Source organism: Leopardus geoffroyi, chromosome B3 (assembly GCF_018350155.1).
Source record: "Leopardus geoffroyi isolate Oge1 chromosome B3, O.geoffroyi_Oge1_pat1.0, whole genome shotgun sequence".
Classification (NCBI taxonomy): Eukaryota; Metazoa; Chordata; class Mammalia; order Carnivora; family Felidae; genus Leopardus; species Leopardus geoffroyi.
Genome location: NC_059337.1, coordinates 87,071,902 through 87,093,263, shown reverse-complemented (window position 1 = coordinate 87,093,263; position 21,362 = coordinate 87,071,902). Strand labels below are relative to the sequence as shown.

Below are 21,362 nucleotides of genomic sequence, written 5' to 3'. Positions count from 1 at the left end.
GCTAAGAATATTCCTAGTGATTTTTCAGCATATTATATGACCCCAAACTTAAAATTTACAGGATAAACCTTTAGTAATATTTCTGTAGGATGCCATTAAGTCATGTCAACTCTTCAAACATACTGACTTTTATATCTTTTCCTTATTTTGTTTCCACTGCTTCATACTTCACACCCTCCTCAGCTCACACCTGTACTATTTTACTCCATTCCTAGTTCTAGAGTAATAAGATCTGATCATCAGATAATAAAGATCTCTTTTCTCAAAAACTTTCAACAAACCCCTATTGGCAATGGAATGAGGTCAAATTCTTCAAAATGGCATATAAGGTCTTCCATAAGCTAGCATCATCTTACAATAGCTTTAATTAATCTTCTTGTTCTCCAACTAATTTGATGCTTTCCTGCAAGTAACACCCCTTTTACTCAAGGAGAAGTAGACAACCAGAATAGTGCAATAACTAGGGCAGAATATTAAAAGACTTTCCAAAAAGATTGTCCTCCTTTCAAATGACTACAAGTTGGGATAATTTTAGAAGCAAGTTATCTCAAACTTTCAAAGAAGAAAAATTATCTAATCCTAAAGGATATGTTCCTAAGAAAAGAAAAAGATGGAAGGCTTAATTCCTTTTGAAAAAGAAGCCAAATACTGAAAATACAATCTGACTATGAAACTAGAGAACAATCTCACTACAAATGTAGATGAAAAATCTTCAAGAAAGTAAAAACAAAGAGAACTCAGTATAGTTTGATAATATTCCATCCAAAAATATATGAGGCCCAAGAGGCACTTATCTTTCAAAATTAGAAAAACTGTTAATATGAGATTCCTATAAGTAAATGAAAATACCTATTATTACTAACAGTATTGTTAAGTTAAAGTCAATGCAATGATATAAAGTTGTGAGATTAGAACAGAGAAAAACTGGCAGAATAGGGAACTTCAAAACTTCATCCTTCCATAAAGGTAATGAATATGCTAACACCATCAGAATCAACTTTTTTAGAACTCTGGAATCAATATAATTAAAAACTTCACAACCACCATGAGAATGCTTTATACAGGAAAGAAATCTACACATCAGATGAAGCTCAGGATGCTAGGTAGGATAAATTCAAAGAGATCCACACAGAGACACCTTATGATTAACCTGGTGAAACAGAGACAAAAAACAAAAAAACAAAAAACAAAAACAAAAACAAACAAAACTCTTGAAAGCAGGATGAGCGAAGTAACTGCTCCTTTACAGAGGATTTTCAATAAGACTAACAACTGATATCTCATACAAAATCATGGAGGCTAGAAGGCAGTGGAATAGCACACAGGCATGCCTTGTTTCATTGCACTTTCCTTTATTGCATTTTGAAGATACATTTTTTATTTATTGTTTAATTTTCTTAATGCTTATCTATTTTTGAGAGAGAGAGAGAGACAGACAGAGTGTGCAGGGGGCGGGGGGAGCAGAGGGAGTGGGTAGGTGCAGAGAGAGTGGGAGACACAGAATCCAAAGCAGACTCCAGGCTCTGAGCTGTCAGCAGAGTCCAATGCGGGGCTGGAACCCATGAACCACGAGATCATGACCTGTGCCAAAATCGGATGCTCAACCAACTGAGCAACCCAGGCACCCATTTTTTCTTAATTTTCTTAATGCTTATTTATTTTTGAGAGAGAGAGAGAGAGAGAGAGAGTGAAGATACTACATTTTTTACAAAGTAAAGGTTTGTGGCAACTGTGCATCAAGCAAGATTATTCACACATTTTTTCCAACAGCATTTACTCACTTCATGTCTCTGTGTCACATATTGGTAATCCTCACAACATTTCAAAGATTATTATTATATTTGTTATGGTGATCTATAATCAGTGCTCTTTGATGTTAGTTACTATTGTCATTTTCTTGGGGCTCCCTAAACCATGTCCATATCAGACAGCGAACGTAATCAATAAATGTGTGTGTTCTGGCTTCTCTACCAACTGGCCATTCCCTTGTCTCTCTTCCTGTCCTCCAGCCTCCCTATTCCCTGAGACACAACAATATTGAAATGAGGCCAGTTAATAGCCCTACAGTGGTCCCTAAGCATTCAAATGAAGAGAAGAGTTGCATGTTTCTCACTTTAAATCAAAAGCTAGAAATAATTAAGCTTAGTGAGGAAGGCATGTTGGAAGCCAAGACAAGCTAAAAGCTAGAACTCTTGCACCAGTGAGCCAAGTTGTGAATACAAAGGAAAAGTTCTGGGAGGAAATTTAAAGTGCTACTCCAGTGAACACATAAGTGATAAGGAAGTGAGACAGCCTTATTGTTGATATGGACAAAGTTTTGGTGGTCTGGATAAGGATCAAACAAGCCATCACATTCCCTTAAGCAGAAGCCTAATCCAGGGGAAGGCCCCAACTCTCTTCAATTCTATGAAAGCTGAGAGAGGTGAGGAAGCTTCAGAAGAAAAATCTGAAGCTAACAGAGGTAGGTTCATGAGGTTTAAGGAAAAGAAGCCATCTCCATAACATCCAAGAGCAAGGTGAAGCAGCAAGTGCTAGACATAAAAAGAATACTACCACATGATTCTATTTATATAAAGTTAAAAAAAAGAAACAGGCAAAACTAAACTAAAAATATTTAAGGACACACACTTATGTGATGAAACTAAAAAGGACTACAAGGAAGTGATTAAAATGGACATCAGGATAGTGGTTGTTAATCTTCTAGGAAGGCAAAGGCACAAAGGGGTCTCTAGGGTGCTGGAAATGTTTCTTGACCTGGTAATAGTTACACAGGTATTTACATTGTGATAAGTCATTAAGCTGCACACTGGTACACTTTTCTGGATGCATCCCTTATTTTACTATAAAAAATTTCAATATTGAACAAATTGCGAGTAAAAAAATGAGCAGGTACAACTACATACACATTTAAATCTCTTCAAAACAAAACTTAGATTAAAGGAAAAAGCAACAAAATGAGAACTTTTTATGCACAATAAGGTTGGAAAAAGCAAAGTTCATTATCAAACTTATAATAAGATATTACAGAAACCTATATAAACAGTTCTCTGTACTCAGTGAATAAAAAGGATATGAAAGAAAACTTAAAGAATAAAATATAGGTCAATATTTTCAAAATTGATAATGTATCTAGTATTTAGGAAATGTAAATGAAACAACTCTAAATTGTCATTTTATGCCTATTAAATTACCCACTACTGTTAGGACTGAAAATTGACTTCACTATTTTTAAAAAGCTGTCTGACATATTTCCAGCAATTTTCTTCCTCAGAATGTATTTTAAAACAATAATTTCAAAAACCACATCTAAAATAATTCCTACCTGGCTTGAGAATTTTGGGGATCTATATTTAATAAAGCTGTAAAATCTTGTATGGCTGAAATCCAGTTTTCATTTTCATAGTAAAACATCCCACGTTTCAATAATGCATCTGTTCTTTTGGGATCATAAAAAATGCACTACATGGGGTGTGGAAGGGAGGCAGAAAAACATAACACAATAATGAAAAAAGAATAAAACACAAGAAAAGTATATAATCTCATAGCAAATTAACTAGCCGACAACTACGTTTTTTTTTTTTTTTTTTTTTTTTTTTTTTTTTTTTTTTTAATTTTTTTTTTTTCAACGTTTATTTATTTTTGGGACAGAGAGAGACACAGCATGAACAGGGGAGGGGCAGAGAGAGAGGGAGACACAGAATCGGAAACAGGCTCCAGGCTCTGAGCCATCAGCCCAGAGCCCGACGCGGGGCTCGAACTCACGGACTGCAAGATCGTGACCTGGCTGAAGTCGGACGCTTAACCGACTGCGCCACCCAGGCGCCCCGACAACTACGTTTTTAACTTTAGATTATATAAATGCAAACTAATTTAAGATGCCTAAACTTTCAAATTTGCATTTAAAGACCAGGTCTTCAGTAAGAACATTTATCAACAAATTCTAAAAAGGGGAGGAGGTTTACTGAGAGAGGGAAAAAAAAAAAACCCAGCATATATCAGAAGCCAAAGCTTTTGCCCACCAAAATTTTTACTGATAAAATTTCAGAGGTGCAATGTTCAACTAAAGTGGGGTTGTATTAGATCATAGCATTTATCCCAATTAAAGATGATACATATTAGACTACATCAAGGCTGATTCAATCAAATCAAATATGTATTAATCTAGTCCCTAAAATGGTAAAAAGAAATTAATTGGTATTGGCCTGGTTTATTCATTTCACATTGACATGCAAGGCAAGAGTGAAAAAGCTACATCATTGTATATTCAGTTGTAAACTCCTTGACTATTGATAGTGGGGGGCTGGAGGGGGGGGAATGGGGAAGTGAAGCACAAAGCCTACTGAGTATTTTTTAAAACAGTAGAAAAAGAAAAGAAAAGAAAATCCTAAAGATTTTGAAGCTTGTTCGGCCTCAAGTGGCTGCATTAGTCAATGCATGGAGGAAATGAACAGGAATAGATAATCTAATAATTTCATTATCTTAGAAGAGATTTTTGGTCACTTCTAGTTTACAATCCTCTTGAAACAAAAGAATGTCAAGTATGAGGCTAACCATCATGAATTAAGAAAAAGGGTAGTTGGGAACACAGAAAGCTAAGTTATTTAAATAATTTCTAAATTCTCAATTGTATTAAGAAGTAGAATTTAGAGTTAAGTCAGGAGATCAAGGTTACAATTCTGCTGCAATTAGGGGACTATTTGGCTGACTCTAGCCTCAAAGTACAGTTCAGCTAAAAGTTCACTTCTTCAAGGGAATTCCCTGATATTTCCCAATATAAATATATAATTAAATATATATTTACCCCTCCATTATCTTTCTTTCATAGAACTCATCATAAATTGTATGTATTTATGTACGTATTTATTTCTGTAATATGTCCTTTAACCTATAGGCTCCATGTAAGCAAGAAACAGGTCTGTTTCATTCACCAAAATTTATCCACTACATTATGCAGTGATAAATATAGAGTTGATAAATATTTGTGAATGAATGAATGAATGAATGAATGAGCCAGCAAGCACAGCTTCTTTAAGAGCAGATGGCTTCTCTGTAGAAGAGAATCAGCCATGTCTCAAGAGTTAAGAGGTGGAAAATAATTTTCTCTCTTGTCTGAAGGGAAGAAGCAATTTTCAAAGGTTTCTTTAAGCATTTTTCATGCTTCAGAAGAGCTAGTAAAGTCATGCCTCCCTCCCGGAGTTGTTTCAATGCACCCATACCCAACTCTTTGATGTAAATCCATTCATTCACTAATAATAAAAAAAATCATTGACATAGCATTAGTATCAATTCTACTACTGAGTGCTCTAGGTCCTAACATATAATAAATTCGTTTTTATTATATAATATATGTGAAAGACACTCAATGACTTGCTCTAATATTAGGAGGAGAACATCATGATCTAAAATACATAAATGTCAGCATTATATATGATAAAGCTTACCTTAGAAAAGTCATCGATGGCCAGAACTTTGTTTGCTATTTCATACATCTCACCCCTCCTGAAATATATATCAGCATCTGTGGGCTTGCACTTAATTGCCTGGGTATAGTTTAGAATTGCTAAAGTAATGTCTTTTCTTCCCCTGAAAATTTCTGCCTTTGACAAATATGCCTCTAAAGAAAATTAAAAAGGTAAAATTTAGTTTCACAGTCCTTTTATTAACTATTAAAATTTTAATCCCTTTCCCTCCAAAAACATAGAATAACGTTTCTGTATTATACTTTCTTAACCATTAAGGGTTTTTTGTTTTGTTTTTTTTTTATCTATTTCAACAATGCAGAATTTGTTCTCAAATGCTGGTAAGTATCTGTTTGTGGTTATAAGCATTTTCAATTTCAATTTTAAGTAACAAAAATGACCTTTTATCTTTTTGTATATCTGAAGTGTTTCATACTCTTTTAAAGTTTATAGTAAAACAAAAATTTATGGACTTTGGCAGAAATAGGCATAGATTGAAAAACATTTATTAAGCTCAAGTTATATTCTAGGGGTATGTTATTCACGCTGTGGATACAAAGATGAACAGGACATTTTCTCATTCTCAAAAAGTTCCATGTTTAGTCATTCAAGCTGGTTAGAGGACGGTACATAAAGGCAAATGTATAGATTTCATCCAACCAAGAAGTCTTAGAACACTAAAACTCTTCAGAGATTTGTGGTCAAGAAAAGATCTATCAATCACTTCTATAACTAAAATTTTAAGTTCATATCCTTCTTGTGTGATGACCATTAAGGAACCAATTTATTGTAATGTACATAAGGGCATTAATTAACATTTCAAACCATGGTGAGTATTTTGAAAACACCATAGGATCATACAAGTCCCATATATACAATATCAAGAGTAAATTTAACTTTAAAGAGCCAGAATCATTTTTGGAGACTTATATCTATTAACTTCTATATCTTTATAACACCACTAAGTGACCAAAGCTTAGGTAAAGATATAAATAATATAACTGGACAGAAAACCCACCTGCATTATTTTTATTATATTTATTTACATAATTCAAATCATCCAAAGCTTCATTAATTTTGTCTTGGAAAAGATAAATAAAATGTCGGTGCCAATAGGCATTGAGGAACAATGGCTCCAAGAGTATAGCCTAGAAAATATATGTATAAATTCAATTAAATTTGGTTTATTGAAGGAAGATATCCCAACAAATGAATTTTTAAAATACTGTTGATCCCAATGGCATTCTATGTGTATATTATAAAATGACACCTCCCAATCTGACAGACAAAATGTAGTGTTTTTCATATCAGTCATTTGAAAATGCCAATAATTATAATTTCATAATCCTACACCTGTACCACAAAAATTCATTGTTCAAAATTCTAGTAGAAATTATTATATACATTCTTACATAGAGAGGACAATTATATAACAATATTAATATAAGTACAAATTATTAATATTGTTATTTTGATTAAATAAAACTTACTTCCTGTAGATCTTTCAGGGCACTCTGCAACTTTCCCAGTTTCCTATAAATAGCTCCACGCCTACAATATGCAAATGCAGGATACTTTTTCTTATCATTTATTTCTTTAGTCAAGATCTCCACTTCGGATTCATAATATTTAGTAACTTCTGGAGAAAGACCAGACTTCAAAGAATCACTCAATTCTAGTTTTGGTGGTTCTTTCATTCTTTCAGACGTGTCGTTATGGATAGATATTTTAACTCTTTTGTGTGTGGTTGTCTTCTGATGTTTGTGCTTAGAGAACATATCAAGAGCCCATGTTCGAGGGTTAGTATTTTCTGGAATTCCTCCCTTACTTTGGACAAATTCATCAAAATTTAAACACGAAGGTAGACTGGGACACTGAAATTTACGTTCATATAATGGAACTCTGAGTAAATATTTCTTCTGTCCAGGAAGGATTCCATGAGATGTTGATCTAGTTATTAAAAGAGTGATTTTTAAATGACAGAAATACAATTATTTTTATAACCAATAAATCAACTCAGTTTTACACAAAATTCGTTTCTTTATTATTAAAATAAAACTACACGCTATTTTCATTCAAACCAAGTTCTCCTGTTCATTCTTCAAAATTGTAACATATGAAGAATATGTAGAAACTCTACAGAATTTATGAAAGCAGAAGATTATTATTAAAGATGTAGCTTTCTTAGAATACTGAAATAAGGGGTCTTCTTTATAGTAGACTATCAAATTAGAGAACACCTAATATGCTTTCAAATGCTACATTTCTAGTATTTTCCTCCTCAAATTCTCCATTTTCTGAAGTTTTCATTCAGTAAAATTTAGCATATGATGGGTATTGTACCAGCCACACAAGTGAGAGTAAGTACATTCTATTGGAAGAAAAAAATGTAAACCCCATCATTTCATAAATATTTACTGAGTTTATACTGTGAGAAAGACCTATTGCTAAACATTAGGAGAATTAAAAAGTCAGTATTCTTCTCTTCCCTTACACTGTGACACTCTCCATTCCTCTCTACACTCTAGTGCAACCTGCCATCTCTCTTTTTGCGTAGAGTACAATCACTTCTTAATACCAGACTTCTACTCTTACTCTTTGTCTAATCTGTTCTCCACATGGAAGTCAGCATGCTTGCTTATTTTTTTTCTTAACAAATGTAAATCAGATCATGTTACTCCCTCCAAGAGCTTCTCCTAATATCTAGAATGCAAATCAAGCTTTTCTTCATGGTCTACAAGACTCTACATGATGAGGCCCAGGCATATATCTCTGATAACACTACTCTCTCGCCTCTCAATTTTCCAGCCATATCATCTGAGAGCAAGCCTCAAGGCTGTTGCACTTTTCAGCACTTCTGAATGACTGGCTCCTTCTCAATTCATATTTCCTATCAAATGTTACCTTAGAAAGGCCTTCTGTGCCAGATGCATTTTGTTTCTACTTCCACGTTCAACTCTACCCTTGTCTACTTTGCCCTCAGACCCGGGGGACTTAATCTGTTCAGACTATATTCATAAGATCCTTGTTCTCTGTCTTCTAATTGGGTATGTCCAATTAGAAACCCCAAAGAGGAAAGGAGGGGAATGAAGTCAAGGTATTTATTCCTCTGACACCTCCTAAAGGGTCGCTTCAAAATGGCTATGATCCTTGACCACGGATCACTAATTTTTTTTTTTTTTTTAAGGAAACCCTTTCTCCAAAATTCCTCTTCTAGGTTCTAGTAATCACTCCTACTTTTTGTCCTCTCAGACTTAGGGGCAGAAAATGCTCTATTATTTTTAGCCACAGCATACTATATTATCATTTGTGGTTTCTTATGCCCTGACATTTTTGTAAATTGTGCCTTTATTATATTTTCATAGAATTATCCTAAATTGAGAGTGCTGTTTAGTACTGGTACCCTGACTGATAAAATAATTGGTACCCGGGGTAGACTCAGGAAATACACACACAGAAGGATCCTAGGATAAACTTCTTCCCAGGATAAAATAGGACACAAATAATCCACGGTGTGTGGTGGCATCAAAGCTCCTCAAATTATTAGCAGGGGATGGTGTCCAGGTGGAAGGCAAAGTTGTAGGAGATCAAGTAGCTACCGCTTAATCACTAGGACAACAGTAATGGTTATAAAAATTGTGGAATCACTTTACTTCTTCCAGACCAAAAGAGAAGAACAGTACCTACTAAATGCCCAAATTCCCTAAATCTTGTATACCATGATAATGAAGCTACTGGAAAAGGAGTAGGAAACAAATATAGGATGTGAACATTTGAGCAGGCATGAATGAGGCCAAGAAGTTTGAATCTCCAAATTTCACTTATCCTCTCTTGACAGAAGAGACTGCCTGAGGTACTGTCAGATTCTCCAGTCTGAGAGACTCAACCCTCTCCTGTATAAATATCTTTCAATGACTACACTGAGATATTGCTTCATACATTATATAAAATCCGATTCAAGGACTCCTCAAAATCACTCATCTGGGATCTCCTGAGCCCTCTCATGGAGCTACAATGACTATCGTCCCTCAGTCTCTTACATACCTCCTCCATGGATGGGTGGTTGCTAGCCCTAGCCAGTGAAGCCTTGCTAGAACTTCCTGCCAGTCTCTGAGTGATTGTCAAACTTTAGCATTAGTCACCTGGAAGACTTGTTAAATGCAGATTTCTAGTGTAGATTTCTAGCTAGATTTGGTGGACAGAATTTTAACTCATGGAGATCAGTGGTAAGAACTAAAAGACTGCAGGTCCTCAGAAAGTGAGATATGTGGGCAGCCTGCTAAGGTGTTCTTTGATTTACATAAATGAAAAACCTTTAAGTCTTCTGGGCATAGGCGTAACCAGCTATAGCTGGGGTTTAAAACCTCTCATGCAGCTCTCTGACCTCAGCTAGTTCATATCTAAAACTTCTCACCTGATGGGAAGGCCAGGCCAGGTCCCTCTGAGGAAGGATCTGGCAATGTGGCCCAGGTGGATTTAATGAAATTTCCCCCAAATTTTACAAAGGTCTGGGAGAGAAGAAACACCCAAACCTTCTAAGAATTATTAGATACTTAACCCTAAACTTATGTTGATATACAGATACCCATTGTGGATGCCACTGAAGTTCACAATCAAATTGGGGGATTCTGAAGGTCAAGTGATATAAAGAATCTTGGCCTGAAACCATCTAACAGAATCTAGTGAGACACGGACCCATCCTGTGATAATTTCCCTAGTCCCAGAATGTGTAGTAAGAATGATTCAACTTGATAATTGTGTAAACTACACCATAAAGAAGACAATAGCGGTAAGGATCAAGTAGAAATCTTTGGAACTGCCTCCATTCCATCCCATACCACCACCCACCAAGATAGCACACCAAAAACAATACTAGGCCATCAGGGAAATTACAGACTAGTAGCACTAAGGAAAATATGTCACCTACTGTTTGGGGTAGGGGGAAAATAAATTCTGCCTCTCTTGGGGATGTAGTGGCAGCAAGACAGACAAAAGAAAATCAGGACTGAGACTATAGATTCACTGTCAGGAGGTAGTGAAGTTTGGAAGTTTTGATAGTAGAAGTGGGGACCATGGTCAGTTATTCTAAAAAGAGACAGAGGAAGATGCATTTACAGGGATAAGAGAGCCCATAGCAAAAGGCCTGGTCTGAATCTCAGTTCAATATGTTAGTCAATCCTGCAAGACAGAACACTGGCAGAGATCCGAGGGACTGGCGATTCACAGAAGTCCAGGTAAGAGAGAAGGTAATGAGTATAAGGAAGTAAAGGTGAACCAGGAACCATCAACATGCACATCTTCTTGCTGCAACAGTAAGCTTCTGAAGAAGGTCTCTGCTAGTCCCTCACTGGCTGGTCCACCAATATTGGATTCAGAGATCAAAGCCGAGGGAAACTTCCAGAGAAATGGTGAAGCTACAAAGTTATTACAGACACATAGCATCCTGCCATGACCTAGATGAGGGGCTAGGCAACAGGGGTAACCTATAGTAAAGGGATTGGCAGAAAGCACATGGGGCTGGGTTTTTAATCAACTCAAATGGACTTCGGCAGGAGTTACTTTCCACAGTCAAGCTTTGACTTGATATATGAGTACATACACTGTCTGCTTCTAACCATTTAAGGGAGCCAGCAAGAATGAATATAACTAAACAAGCTTAAAGGTCAGATATACAGTGGTTAAGAAGGATAATTCTGTGTTAACCAAGTTAAGATTCGTGAAAAAAGATCTCAAACTATACAAATAAAAATTTTTTTTTAATTTTTTTTTCAACGTTTATTTATTTTTGGGACAGAGAGACAGAGCATGAATGGGGGAGGGGCAGAGAGAGGGAGACACAGAATCGGAAACAGGCTCCAGGCTCTGAGCCATCAGCCCAGAGCCTGATCCGGGGCTCGAACTCACAGACAGCGAGATAGTGACCTGGCTGAAGTCGGACGCTTAACCGACTGCGCCACCCAGGCGCCCCAGTTATTTTTAAAGTTTCTCCATAAACTTGTTTTAAAATAACAATTATTTAATAACTACACTTTTGTGCTAGTTTAAATTAAGATTTTTTAAAAAGAAGAAAGCTGCACTAATATATTATCCTAGATAAATACTCCTATAGTTTGTTTTACTGCCTCCACCAAAAGGCTCATCCTATTACACCTGTTGGCAGTATATACAAATTTCAAATTCAGTTGTTAAAAGGCAAATAAATCTCTTTAAATGGTGAAACTTTATAATCAAAGTGATAAAGAATCAGTAAGCGGTAAAATACCCTACCAAAATAGTTATATTCTGCTTATATTCTTATATTCTTATATATATATATATATATATATATATATATATATATTCTTATATATATAAGAATCTTATATATATATATATGTATATATGTATATATTCTTATATTCTTTATAGAGACAGAAGCCACTTAGGTATGGCCAGAATGGTGCAGATATTATCCTTTCTAGGATAGTAACGATTCATATGCTTTGAAATCAGCCAATGTATCAAAAATTTATAAGCAAATTTCTGTTTCTTATCAAAAATATTTGTCAACTTAGAAAAACCTATCTGAAGTCTTCTAAAGATGAGCTAACAAAACCAGTTCCACATATTTGCTGCCGGGAAAACTCAAGCATAAGTAGTGTGCAGAGAACTCGGGACTTGAATGGCATCCTCCACTAGGATTGGTCTCTCTTTCACTCTGTCACTCACATTTACAGTGATTGTTCCCAAGTCTTTTCAGGGACAATAAGTCACTACACCAAAACATCATGAACCCTTTTTCAGAACCACAAGACTTTATAACAATAAACAAAACAATATGACTCACTTCAACAGTAAAGTCTTTAGTTTTCAAAAGGGCATACACTTAATGAATTCCTTATCATCTGGGGTTATCTAAAGAGGAATAAAGCCCAGAGCTTTCTGCAAACTATTTTGCACAACACTTCAGTCTAAGAAAGTTACGTCCTGAACACTTAAAAAATGAGCATACCTGGAACTTCAGCTGTTGTTATCTCAGGTCCTTGCACATTTTAAACATGCTAGATACTATTACTTCCAAGTAAGGAGAAAAATTATTTCTATGTGTTGATCCCTGAATAAGGGCTCACACAACATACAAAAAACAGTTTGTCTATCTAGATTTCTCAATCTATTAGTTACAATTTGAAAACAGTTAAATCTCAGCAACCTACTTCAACTTTTGAATGGGTGACACTTATTTGGAGCAGGCATTGTTTTTTGGTGTTAAATCGCTTCAGAAAAATAACTTAGTAGATTTTATTTCTTGCCATTGAAAGATTTCATCAAATCAAACTGACTTAGTTTTACTTCATGTCCTTAATCAGCCCCAACTTTAAATTATAGTTTAAAGCAGTCATACATTTGTACCACTAAATATTCATATATTTAAAAATAAGGGATTGTCCTTTAGTTAAGGATTTAGCATATTTTCAGTGCTGAATAAAATAATAACAACTTCAGTTAGTGAAATTATAAGATTAAGGCCAAAACTACAATACATTTCTTAAACTATAACAATTACTGATTAAATAAGACCTTTTAAGAACTTTTGGTGGCTTGTATAATTCATCATACACGTTTGAGAGTTTACTGAGTTTCAATCGTTTCTTCCATTTCGTCTTCTTTTTCTTGGGATAAACAATGTAACTTATGCCAGCTTTTCTAGATGCTTCAATGAGAGAGAGAGACAGATCTCTCCCATTGCTTCTGTTCTGGATGTGATCTAAGATAGTGTCTATATTTTCTTTCACAAGGATGGCTTCCTCAGTTTCACTTTGCTGAGTCATCCAGCGCTCCAGCTCCTTTGCTTTCTGAAATAGAATCTGTTTCATATTGCTTTGCATGTCATCCTTAATCTCTAATGGAGTTATGGTCTCCTCTTTCCTCAACTCCACTGCAGATTTTACTCTCTTAATTAGCAAGAAACAAAGACAAAACCATTTAAAATCAATTTAGTTGCTGTGTGTTTTAATTAATTCAGTTACAATTACTATTAGCGTAGTTTGGTCGCTTGTTGAAAATTTTTAAATCATATTTTTGATGTTTTTCAAAGTCAACTTATAAAGTTAATAGTAGGTTAGTTAAAGCAAAGTACAATAATTTGGTAATGTGACATTTTGTTAGCTACATAAAAATAACACTATAAAGTATATATGCATTAACTGTGATTTTATATATTCTTAATTAAAAGAGAATGCTCTTTACCTATTGAAATAAATACAAACTCTACTTTTACTTGTAATGCAAATAAAAAAAATTGGTAGAATGGGTAAGAAGTACTAAAATGACCTATCCTAAAAAATCAATTTGAGTCAATTTTCTTTTCTTTTCTCTTCTTTTTTTAGAGAATGTTCTTTTTTTAAGTTAATTTTATTTATTTTTGGACAGAGGGAGAGCTCCTGTGCATGAGTGGGGGAGGGGCAGAGAGAATAGGACAGGGAGAATCCCAAGCAGACTCTGTGCTGTCAGTGGGGAGCCCAACGTGGGGCTTGAACTGTGAAATCATGACCTGAGCTGAAATCAAAAGTCAGCCGATTAACTGACTGAGCCACCTAGGCACCTCAGTGAGTTAATTTTCAAAAACACTTTAACATCAACACTGAATTTCTATACAGAAGTATTCAAGTATTCTTTACCATAATTTCAAGTCAATATTTACAAGCTTAAGAAAAAGAATTCCAGCCTAATATTTACTTTATCTAATCATCAGAGAATCCACTTAACTTTTAATAACAATATCAATATTATAATATGCTAATAATTGTAAATAACTTGTAATAATTATGCATTAGTACTTGAAACTCTAACAATAAACCTAATAAAAGACATTAACTCCAATTCTTTAATATAGAATTTCCAGTTTATTGAGCCATGGTCCATAAGTTAACTGCATTTAAGTTTGCTAATAAATTTGTTATGCAAATATTTTTCTTTATAGTGAAGTTAGGTCCAAATTCCGAACATAACAATTTCACACAAACTAGTTACATACTTTAAGATATACTAAAGTACAACAGAGATATTGACACTCCATAACTTACCATACTTCCCCTATCTCAAGAAACTATATATAACTCACTATATAATTAGAATAGAGAATAAGGTAATATATAAACTACAGAATATGTGTATGTACAATACACACACACACACACACACACATATATATATATCAAGAAAGATAGTCACGTGTATGTATGTGATATATACATCAATAAAACACATTCCTGAAAAAAAAGTGGAACATAAGATTTCCCACTTGCTGACTAGATATGAATTACACAGAGAGGCTGCATGCATCTCTGTCGGACACTCAGGAAGGAATCCTGAGGAATCTATAACTATAAAGTAGAGCTAACAGAATGGGTTTGGGGCTTTTTCATACCCTTATTGAAATATTATAGATATATAACATATGTAAATTTAGGTATACAAAATAATGATATGATACATGCATATACTGTGAAATGATTACTACAATAAGATTAGTTAACAACTCTATCCCCTCACAAAATTACCATTGTTTTTGTGTGGCGATAACATTTAAGATCTACACTCTTAACAACTTTCAAATATATACAGTATTGTTAGTTATAGTCACCAGGCTGTACATTAGAACCCCAGAACTTACACATCTTATAACTGACTCTTGTACCCTCTGGCCAACATCTGTTCGATCCTCTTTTCCCCATCCCAGCCCCAGTATTTACTCTATGTTTCTATAAGTTCAGCTTTTTTAGATTCTTCATATAAGTGAAAACACACAGTATTTATCTTTCTCTGTCATGTAGCATAATATCCCAAGGTCCATCCATGTTGTCACAAACGGCAAAATTTCCTCATTTTTTGTAGTTGATATTCCATTATTTATATATTGTATGTACACACATACTACAAGAAAAGAAAACTGCTGGCTAATATCCCTGATTAGTATAAATGGAAAATTCTCAAGAAAATACTAGCAGACTGAATTCAACAGCACATTAAAAGGATTATACAACATGATCATGTGGGTTTTATCCATCAGATGCAAAGACGATTCAACATATACAAATCAATAAAAGTGACACATCACATTAACAGAATGAAAGATAAAGACTATATATGATTGTTTCAATAGATGTAGATAAAGCATTTGACAAAATTCAACTTCTTCTCATGATAAAAACGCTCAACAGATTTGGTATGGAAGGAACACACCTCAACATAGTAAAGGCCATATACGACAAACCCACAGCTAATATCACGATCAATAGTAAAAGACTGAAAACTTTCCTGCTAAGATCAGGAACAAGACAAGAGTACTCGCTCTTGCCACTTTTGCTTAACATAGTACTGGACATCTTAGCCAAAGAAATTAGGAAAGAAAAATAGGTATCCAAATTAGAAAGAAAGTAGTAAAACTGTCTCTGTTTGCAGATGACATAATCACATACAGACAAAACTCTAAAGACTCTACCAAAAGACTGTCAGAACTAATTACTGAATTTGGTAAAACTGTAGGTTACAAAATCAACACACAGAAATCAGTTGCATTTCTGTACACTAGCAATGAATTATCGGAAAAATAAATTTAAAAACTCCATTTACAATAGCATCAAAAATAATAAAAATACCTAGGAATAAATATATTCAAAGAGGTGAATGATTTGTATACTGAAAATTACAATACGATGATGAAAGAAATTGAAGAAGACACAAATAAGTGAAGGGTATCTCATAAACCAGAAAAACTAGTATTTTAAAACGTCCATACTACCAACGCCATTAATAGATTCAATATAATCCTTATCAAAATTCCAATGTCAGTTTTCAAAGAAATAGAAAAAACAATCCTAAAATTCATATGGAACCAGAAAAGAACCTGAATAGTCAAAGCATTCCTGAAAAAGAACAAAGGTGGAGATTTCACAATTCCAGATTTCAAAATTCATTAAGAAACAATAGTAATCAAAACAGTATGGTACTGGCATAAAAACAAACACATAGACCATTGGAATAGAATCAAGAACCTAGAAATATCCCATGCATATATGGTCAACTAATATTTGACAAAGAAGCCTAGAATACTCAATGAGGAACTGATAGTCTCTTCAATCAATTGCTCTAAGAAAACTAGATATTCATATGCAAAAGAATGAAATTTCCTATCTCACACTACTCACAAAAATGAACTCTAACAAATTAAAGATTTCAATTTAAATTCTTAAACTACAAAACTACTAGAAGTAAACATAGGGAAAAGCTATTTGATATTGGCCTTGGTAATGCTTTTTTCAATATGATACCAAAAGTACAAGCAACAAAAGCAAAAATAAACAAGTAGTGGGACTACATCAAACTAGAAAGCTTCTGCACAGCGAAATAAATAATCAGTAAAATGAAAAGCCAACCTACAAAATGGGAAAAAGATATCTGCAATCCATCTATCTGAAAAGGGGTCAATATCCAAAATATATAATCTCTTTTAACTCAATAGCAACAACAACAAAATCCAATTTAAAAATGGTCAGAGCAACCGAATAGAGATTTTTCCAAAGACATGCAAATGGCCAATGGGTTCATAAAAAGATGTTCAATGCCAGTAATCATCAGGGAAATGCAAGTCAAAACTACAATGAGATATCACCTCAAACCTGTTAGAATGGCTATTATAGGGAGGAGTTCCCATGAAGACCCTGAACTCACCTCCTCCACAGAACACACTAAATTACACCTATTCACACAACAATTCCTCCTGAAGAACTGAAGGCCAACTGAACAGCTTCTGAACAACCAAAGATAGAGAATGACAAAAAAGAACAGCAAGATAGACAAAGACATGGAAACAAAGGGAACTCCCACACCTGATCCTGTACACGGCAGTGGAGAGGGATAGTTCTGAGGAACTGGGAACAGATTTGTCTTTCCTTAGGCACAGAAAAAAAAAAAAAAAAGCCACAGTTTAAAAGAGCGATTAGTATATAAAAGAGACAACACTGGACCAAATGGAGGAGGAGCTTTGGGAAGCTCTCCAGGTCAGAGGAACTAGAGAATAACACAGCTTACAGTCCTTCTCCACCTTAAAAGCCTAGATAGAATCAGGGTCTGGATACCATAACTGGTGGGTCCAGTCATCACAGCAAGCTTACGACCTCAGTAAGCCCAGGGTCTGCAAGCCCATGCCAGCCCCCAGTGTGCCGGGGCACAGAAAAAAGAGCCAAGGTTTAAAAGGGAAGGAACTGCAGGAATGCTCCCTCCCCCTTCACCTTGAAAGCCTAGCCCAGAATACGGTCCAGCCCAAGGTCAGCTTGCAAGCTTAGCCAATCCCAGGGACTGCAATCCCAAGGTCCATAAGCCCAAACCAGTCCCTGTGGTACTAGAGCACAGAAAATAAACCAGGAATTTTCTTTGGTGGTTTTAGTTCTTTTGTTTTTATTTTTCAATAATTATTTTTTTATTGTTTTTTTATTTGTCTTTTTTTTTTATTTGTCTTGTTTTTATTTTTGCCCCTTTGGGTTTTTTTCTTTTTTTTGGTAAACATTTATTTATTTTTGAGAGACAAAGAGACACAAAGCACGAGCAGGGGAGGGACAGAGAGAGAGGAAGACACAGAATCTGAAGCAGGCTCCAGGCTCTGAGCTGTCAGCACAGAGCCCGATGCAGGACTCAAAACAACGAACCTTGAACCTTGAGATCATGACCTGAGCCGAAGTTGGATGCTTAACCAGCTGAGCCACCCAGGTGCACCATTTTGGGTTTTTTTTCTTTTCTTTTTTCTTCTTTTCCTTTCTTCCTTTTTTCCTTTCTTTTCTCTTTTCTTTTTTCCTTTTTTATTTTACTTTTATTTTATTATTATTTTCTTCTCTCTGTAAAAAGCCATGGTTTAAAAGAGCAACTGGCATTTACAACCACAGCTCCAACCAGACAGCAAAAGTCGCCAAGCACACACAGTCTGCACAGGGGACACCATATACAAGAGCGACCATTCCTTCAAATTTAGGAGGAGTAGCCGTTCCACCTAGAAACAAATCCAGAAAGTCAAGAAAATGGGGAAACAGAAATATGCTCCAGAAGAAAGAACAAGAAAAAAACTCAGAAAAATAACTAAATGAAAAAGAGATAAGCAATATGCCTGATAAAGAATTTAAATTAATAATCATAAAGTACTCACTGGGATGGACCAAAGAGTGAAGAACTCAGTGAAACATTCAATAAAGAGATAGAAAATATATAAAAAAAAATAACCAATCAGGACTGAAGACTACAAGAACAGAAATAAAAAACATACTAGAGGGAATCAACAGTAGATGAGAGGATGTCGAAGAACGTAACAGTGACCTGGAAGGCAGGGTAATAAAAAGCACACAAGCTGAACAGTAAAATGAGAGAAGAATTTTTTAAAATGAGGATAGATTAAGGGATCTCTTGGATAACCTCAAGTGGGCAAACATTTGCATTATAGTGGTCCCAGAAGAAAACGAGAAGGAGAAAAACATAGAAAACTTATTTGAAGAAATAATAACTGAAAAGTCCCCCAACCTAAGGAAAGAAATAGACTTCCAAGTCCAAGAAGCACAGAGTTCCAAACAAGATGAACCCAAGGAGGTCCATACCACAGCACATAATAATTAAAATGTCAAAGGTTAGGGGTGCCTGGGTGGCTCAGTCAGTTAAGCATCTGACTTTGGCTCAGGTCATGATCTCACAGTTCAAGAGTTCAAACCCCAGTCAGGCTCTGTGCTGACAGCTAAGAGCTTAGAGCCTTCTTCAGATTCTGTGTCTCCCTCACTCTCTGCCCCTCTTCTGCTGTTCTCTTTCTCTCAAAAATAAATAAACATTAAAAAAATTTTTCTAGGGGCGCCTGGGTGGCGCAGTCGGTTAAGCGTCCAACTTCAGCCAGGTCACGATCTCGCGGTCCGTGAGTTCGAGCCCCGCGTCGGGCTCTGGGCTGACAGCTTGGAGCCTGGAGCCTGCTTCCGATTCTGTGTCTCCCTCTCTCTCTGCCCCTCCCCCGTTCATGCTCTGTCTCTCTCTGTCCCAAAAAAAATAAACATTGAAAAAAAAAATTTTTAAAAAATTTTTTTTTCTAAATAATAATAAAATGTCAAAGGTTAAAGATAAAGAGAAGATAAAAGCAGCAAGAAGAAACAAAAAGTTTACCTGTAAGAAAAAATCCTATAAGGCTTTCAGGTGATTATTCAGCAGAAACTTTGCAGGTCTGAAGGGAGTAGCATAATATATTCAAAGTGCTGAAAGTAAAAACCTACAACCAAGAATACTCTATACCGACAAAGTTATCATTCAGATTTAAAGGAAAGATAAAGATTTTCCTAGACAAAAGATAAAGGAGTCTGTGACCACTAAACCATCCTTACAAGAAATGTTAAAGGGATTTAAGTGGAAAACAAATGGCCACAGTTAGACATAAGAAAATTATTAATAAAAAGATGTAAACTATGACAACATATGTATAAAATGTGGAGGAGGGAGTAAAAAGGGACAAGTGAAGGGGAAAAGAAAAAGAAAGCAATGTTTTTTCTTTTCTTTTTTTTTTTTTTTGAATGTGTTTGAACTTAAATAACCATCAAATTTATATAGACTACTATGTACTTTGGATGTTACATATGAACCCCATGGTAACTGCAAACCCAAAACCTATGATAGATACACAAAAAATAAAGAGGTAGAATGGCTATTATAAAAAAGACAGGAGATATCGAGTGTTGGTAAAGCTATAGGGAAAAGGGAACCCTTGTCCACTATTGATAAGAATGTAAATTTGTGCAGCCACTAGGGAAACAGTATGGAGGTTGCTCAAAAAATTAAAAATAGAACTACCATATGATCCAATCCCACTTCTGGGCATATATCCAAAGGAAATGAAATCAGGACCTTGAAGAGCTATCTTCACTCCCTTATTCCTTGCAGCATTAGTAACAATAGCCAAGATATAGAAACAACCTAGGGGCCCATCAATGGAATAATGGATAAGAAAATGTGATGTATATATATTTGTATATATATAATGAGATATTATTCAGTCATTAAAAAAGGAACTTCAGGATGCTTGGGTGGCTCAGTCAGTTGTGTCCAACTCTTGATTTCAGCTCAGGTCATGATCTTATGGTTTGTGGGATCGTGCCCCACATTGGGCTCTGTGCTGACAATGTGGAGCCTGCTTGGGATTCTTTCTCTCCCTCTCTCTCTGTCCCTGCCCCTCCCCCTCTCAAAATAAATAAATAAACTTTAAAAAAAAAAAAAGGGAAATTCTGCCATTTGCAACAACACGGATGGACCTTGAGGGCATTATGCTAAGTAAACGAAATAAATAAGTCAGACAGAGAAAGATAAATACTGTATAATCTCACTTATACATGGAATCTTAAAAACAACAACAACTCATAGATACAGAAAAGAGAGTGCTGGTTGCCAGAGGCAAGGATTGGGTGATGGATGAAATGGGTGATGATGGTCAAAGGTTACAAAATTCCATTATAAAATAAATAAGTCCTGGGGCGCCTGGGTGGCGCAGTCGGTTAAGCGTCCGACTTCAGCCAGGTCACGATCTCGTGGTCCGTGAGTTCGAGCCCCGCGTCGGGCTCTGGGCTGATGGCTCAGAGCCTGGAGCCTGTTTCCGATTCTGTGTCTCCCTCTCTCTCTGCCCCTCCCCCGTTCATGCTCTGTCTCTCTCTGTCCCAAAAATAAATAAACGTTGAAAATAAATAAGTCCTGGGGATGTAATACAGCATAGTCACTGTGGTTAAAATACTGTATTGTATATTTACAAGCTGAAAAAAAAAATTTTTTTAAATTGGGAGCACCTGGGTGGCTCAGTCAGTTGAGCATCTGACTTCAGCTCAGGTCATGATCTCACAGTTTGCGGATTCAAGCCCTGCAATG

General features: G+C 35.5%; 1 protein-coding gene across 3 annotated transcripts in view; it reads right to left on the bottom strand.

The window, feature by feature from the left end:
* The window catches only part of TTC6 (tetratricopeptide repeat domain 6), a 208,137-nt gene that overhangs the window by 58,303 nt on the left and 128,472 nt on the right, over positions 1 to 21,362 (bottom strand). For all 3 annotated transcript variants that reach the window (XM_045450746.1, XM_045450747.1, XM_045450748.1), the window contains 5 exons: positions 13,017 to 13,390; positions 6,950 to 7,409; positions 6,478 to 6,607; positions 5,442 to 5,614; positions 3,323 to 3,459 (listed from right to left, as the gene is read on the bottom strand). In XM_045450746.1, coding sequence (XP_045306702.1) covers positions 3,323 to 3,459; positions 5,442 to 5,614; positions 6,478 to 6,607; positions 6,950 to 7,409; positions 13,017 to 13,390 — 1,274 coding nt within the window. The remainder of the gene's footprint in view (positions 1 to 3,322; positions 3,460 to 5,441; positions 5,615 to 6,477; positions 6,608 to 6,949; positions 7,410 to 13,016; positions 13,391 to 21,362) is intronic.